Raw genomic sequence first — 5,172 nt, 5'->3', positions numbered from 1 at the left:
ATCGCATTTCCAATGCCCCTCCCCCAAGTCCCTCCTCCCTACCTTTTATCTTAGCCTGCTGGACACACTTTCCTCATTCCTGAAGGGCTTATGCCCGAAACGTCAATTCTCCTGCTCCTTGGATGCTGTGCTTTTCCAGCAACACATTTTCAGCTCTGATCTCCAGCATCTGCAGTCCTCAATTTTTCCCAAGTCAAGATCATCAGGGAAGGGGATGATTGAAGTTTTACCCTCTGGAGGGGCACACACTGCACTGGCAGGCAGGCTTGGACCTGCAGGTGACTGTGTCCTGCTAAGCTGACACTCACCACCACCCACCGCCCCCCCTTCTGACACTCACTCTGCCGGCCCTCCAAGTTAGGAAGAAAATTGTGGGGCCCCTTGTAGAAATATTTGTATCATCTATAACTACGGGTGAGGTGCCAAATGACCGCAGAGTGGCTGACGTTGTGCCTTTGTTCGAAAACAAATGTAAGGAGAAGCCTGGAAAGTATAGACCCGAGTCTGACTTCAGTGGTGGTAGGTTGTTCGAAGTGATTGTGAAAGCTAGGATTTATATGTATTTGGAGAAGTGAGGAATGATTACTGGCATGGTTGTGTGTGAGAAATCGTATCTCACAAACTTGATTCAATTTTTTGAGGAAGTAACCAAGGAGATTGATGGAGGTCAGAGAGGTAGACATTGTATACTTGGACTTTACTAAACCCTTTGACAAGGTTTGGCATGATAAAGTAATTAGTAAAGTTAGATCACATAGGATTCAGGGTGAGTTTGCCAATTGGATACAAAATTGGCTCGTTAGTAGAAGAAACTTTATTGCTGGAACAGCACAGCAGGTCAGGCAGCATCCAGGGAACAGGAGATTCGACGTTTCGGGCACAGGCCCTTGCCTGTGCCCGAAACGTCGAATCTCCTGTTCCCTGGATGCTGCCTGACCTGCTGTGCTGTTCCAGCAATAAAGTTTCAACTTTGATCTCCAGCATCTGCAGACCTCACTTTCTCCTCGTTAGTAGAAGACAAAGGGTGGTGGTGGTGGTGGGGTTGCTTTTCAGACTGGAGGCCTGTGACCAGCAGGATTCCCCAGGGATCAATATTGTGTCCAGTTTTGACTGTAATTTATATAAACAATTTGGATGAGAATGTAAAAAGCATGGTTAATAAGTTTGCAAGTGACACCAATATTGATGGTATTGTGGGCAGTGAAAAAGGTTATCTATGATTGTAAAGAAAGCTTGGATCAATGGGCTGAAGAGTGGCAGATTGAGTTTAATTTGGATAAATGTGAGGTGTTGCATTTAGGTAAAACAGACAAAGGCCAGACTTATACAATTAAAAGTATGGCTTTGATAATGGTGTAGTACAGAGAGACCCAGGGGTTCAGATTAATAATTCATTGACATTTGCATCACACATAGGCAGAGTGGTTTAGAAGGCATTTAGCCCACTTGCCTTGAGTACAGGATATTGGTGAGGCCTCTTCAGTAGTGTCCAGTTCTGGTCTCCCTGATACAGGAAGGATATTATTAAGCTGGAGAGGGTTCAGAAGAGATTTACCAGGATGTAGCAGGGAATGGAGGTTTGAGTTATAAGGAGAGGCTGGAACTTTTACCACTGAAGCTTAGGAGGTTGAGAGGTGACAATAGATATTTATAAAATCATGACAAGTATAGATAAGGTGAATGACAGGTCCTTTCCCTAGGATGGGGGATTTCAAGACTAGGAGGCTATTTTTTAAGGTGAGAGGAGAAAGATTTACACAAGATACGTGGTTAGCGTGTGAAATGAACTTCCAGAGAAAGTGGCAAAAGTGAGGACTGCAAATGCTGGAAACCAGAGTTTAAATCAGAGTGGTACTGGAAAAGCACAGCAGGTTCCTGCTCCTCGGATGCTGCCTTACCTGCTGTGCCTTTCCAGCACCATGCTGGGCTAACCTTCCAGAGAAAGTGGCAGATGTGAGTACCATGACGGTGCTTAAAAGACATTTAGAGAAGTATATGAGCAAGAAACATTTGGAAGGCTTTGGGCCTAGCACAGGCAGTAGAACTAGTTTAGTTTATGTTCGGCATGGAATGATTGGACCAAAGGGTTTGTTTCCATGCTGTAGGACTCTGACTCCAGCCCTGATGCTCTCTTGTCCAACCTCCCCATCTCATTCCCAAGAGGTTTGCTGATCAGGTGAAACAGTTGAGTTGCTAAAAGCTGCATCCTTTCCACGTCAGTGGGTACGCTCTGCTGCCATTGAGGAGATACTGATCTCATGTCCACATTTTAAACTCTTCCGTCTTATCAATTCTCAATGAAACAAAGTGTCGACCAGGGGCCTGTCAATCTTTCCCCTTGTAATCGATCCTCATTGTTGGTAACATGTTTTCTTGCTTAAATCACAGAATGCATAAGGAAGAAAGATGCAAGTGGCAACCGAAGATTCCCCATCATTCAGAAGCAAAACAAAACAATCAACACCTTCAATGATTCAACTCCAATGTACCTGAAAAGTGCACTGACCACAGTCCTGCTACCCTGCCTTTATCTCTTGGTGCTCAGCATTGGCCTTCCAGCCAATGCCCTGGCTCTCTGGGTCCTGCTCACTCGAATTAAAAAGCTGCCCTCTACCATCTTCCTGTTGAACCTGGCATTGGCTGACCTCCTCCTGACCCTTTCCCTTCCTTTTAGAGTTTCCTACTATCTACTGGGAAACAACTGGCCCTTTGGAGAGCTGCTGTGTCGGGCCTGCACTGTGCTGTTCTATGGGAATGTCTACAGTTCCATTCTGTTCCTAACTTGCATCAGTGTTGACCGGTACCTGGCTGTTGTACATCCCTTCCTCTCAAAGGAAGTCCGGAGGACACGCTCCGCATATTGCGTCAGTGCCACAGTCTGGCTCCTGGTCATTCTTGGTCTGCTGCCTTTTTACATCAACCAGCAGGCTTATCGGATCCACACTCTCAATATCACCACGTGCAATGATGCACTCCCAGACGAGGCACTGTCTGGTTACTACTTCTATTACACTGCTTGTCAGGTGGTTTTAGGTTTTGCAATTCCCTGTTTAATCACTGTCTTTTGCTATGTGTCAGTCATTGCCACACTGGTGTCAAATGGCAAGCAATATGCCCAAGCGATAAAGGTCACACTGTTAGTTCTGCTAGTATTCCTGCTGTGCCTTACTCCATTTCAGGTGATCTTGTTAGCCCAGTCCAACACACGCAACAGTGACACTTATGCTTACACCATGATCTGCCAAGTTCTCAGCACCTTCAATAACTGCATTGATCCATTCATCTACTATTACATCTCTGAAGAGTTCAGAGATAAACTCAGAACTGCAATCTCTACCCTGAGAAATGAAACAAGTTCTGGAAAGTCAGCTCAGAGTCTCATTCAGAGCAACAGCACATCCCAGCCAGGTCACCAGCCAGTGTAGTTTTCCTTCTCAGCTCAAGGAGAAGCTTCCTCAGGGAATTTCACTCTCAAGACTAGTGTGTAGGAATTACCAAGTGCTTTCTAACCAGAAACCATAAGAATTATTGTGGGACATACAGGCTCATCAGATTCAAAACCTTTCTACTCTTTTGAAACTTCAATTGGATGATCTTAAATGCTTCTGCAGTTTTAAGTGCATCATCTGCCAGAGTAACATCAGTCCTTTTGGAAGTTAAACCTGTTGACCCTGCCATTTCAGGGAGACATCCTAGATCACAACCAGTCACTGTTACAGACTTACATAACAGGAAAAAGGCCTTTTAGATTCCATGCCGTTCAAAAGCAATTGTAATCTCATTTCCCAGCATTTGGCCCACAGCCTCATATACCTTGACAGCCAAAGTGCACCATCTAAATACTTAATTGTTGAGGGGTCCTGCCTCTAGCACCCTCTGGTGGGGAGAAGCTTTTTCTCATAGTGTCTCTTCTAAACTTCCTACCTCTTACCTCAACATTATGCATCCTGGTCACTGATCCCCTCGACAAGGTCTGTACTGATCAATTTTGTAAATTTCAATCGTATACTACTAATTCTAGACCATAGGATTTCCTTTTCCTTGATTTTTCTTTGCCACTACTCTGCCTCACCATTAAAGAGTCAAGACTTCAATAAAGAAAAGCAGCTTCTGCTGATGGGAATCTACCGAAGGAGAATCACATCAAAATCCAAGCTAGGTCACTCGGGCAATTACCCCACAAAGCTGTGGATAGGGTACGCAACTGAAACTGGAAGGATGGAGGAGATGCTGGGGCAGGGAGCTATCCCCATGATGGATTGGACAATTTTTAACCAGGGAAAGATATGAACAATGTTGATTATGAGAACATTGCTGGGTTTGAGGGGGTTTAATTGCCTTTAATGCTGCAAAGTCTGGCTGTGAAGAGCTGGAGTTTGCGCTGACTGTTAACAAGCAACCCTGACTGGACACATTGTTTCACAAACCCAGGGTATCATGAGAAAGAAAATGTGAGACTGCAATTCTCTTGGTTAAAATATCTGAGAAGCTGATAGTTGCCACATCATTTCTTGCTAATGAATTGTGATATTTTCATAAAACTGGGAACAAATCGGATTTCAATTAAAACTGAATCTTAGATTATCCATCAACTTTGCACTAGGATTAAGGGGAAACAGTCTTCAATCGTTTTACAGGTAGGAGAATAGTGACATCTTGCAAAATATCCAGATTACAGCAGAGGAAGTGCTGGATGCCTTGAAATGGTTAAAGGTGGCTAAATCCCCAGGACCTGATCAGGTGTATCCAAGAACTCTGGGAAGCTACAGAAGTGATTTCTGGGCCTCTTGCTGAGATATTTGTATCATTGATAGTCACAGGTGAGATGCTGGAAGACTGGAGATTGGCAAACGTGGTGCTACTGTTTAAGAAGGGCGGTAAAGTCAAGCCATGGAACTATAGACCGGTGAGCCTGACCTCAGTGGTGGGCAAGTTGTTGGAGGGAATCCTGAGGGACAGGATGTACATGCATTTGGAAAGGCAAGGACTGATTCAGGATAGTCAACATGGCTTTGTGCGTGGGAAATCATGTCTCACAAACTTGATTGCGATTTTTGAAGAAGTATCAAAGAGGGTTGATAAGGGCAGAGAGGTAGATGTGATCTATGCGGACTTCAGTAAGGTGTTCAACAAGGTTCCACATGGGAGATTGGTTAGCAAGGTTAGATCTCA

At 44.5% G+C, this 5,172-nt stretch overlaps 1 protein-coding gene across 1 annotated transcript; it reads left to right on the top strand.

Annotated features, from left to right (window-relative positions):
* Positions 1 to 2,483: 2,483 nt before the first annotated feature.
* On the top strand, positions 2,484 to 3,425 carry LOC122565065 (proteinase-activated receptor 2-like). The gene has a single exon (XM_043720695.1). The coding sequence runs from the start codon at positions 2,484 to 2,486 to the stop codon at positions 3,423 to 3,425; it is 942 nt and encodes a 313-aa protein (XP_043576630.1).
* The last annotated feature ends 1,747 nt before the right edge of the window (positions 3,426 to 5,172 follow it).

The sequence above is a fragment of the Chiloscyllium plagiosum genome, chromosome 31 (assembly GCF_004010195.1).
Source record: "Chiloscyllium plagiosum isolate BGI_BamShark_2017 chromosome 31, ASM401019v2, whole genome shotgun sequence".
NCBI lineage: Eukaryota > Metazoa > Chordata > Chondrichthyes > Orectolobiformes > Hemiscylliidae > Chiloscyllium > Chiloscyllium plagiosum.
The sequence above is the reverse complement of the archived record's forward strand: the minus strand, read 5'-3'. Positions and strand labels throughout refer to the sequence as shown.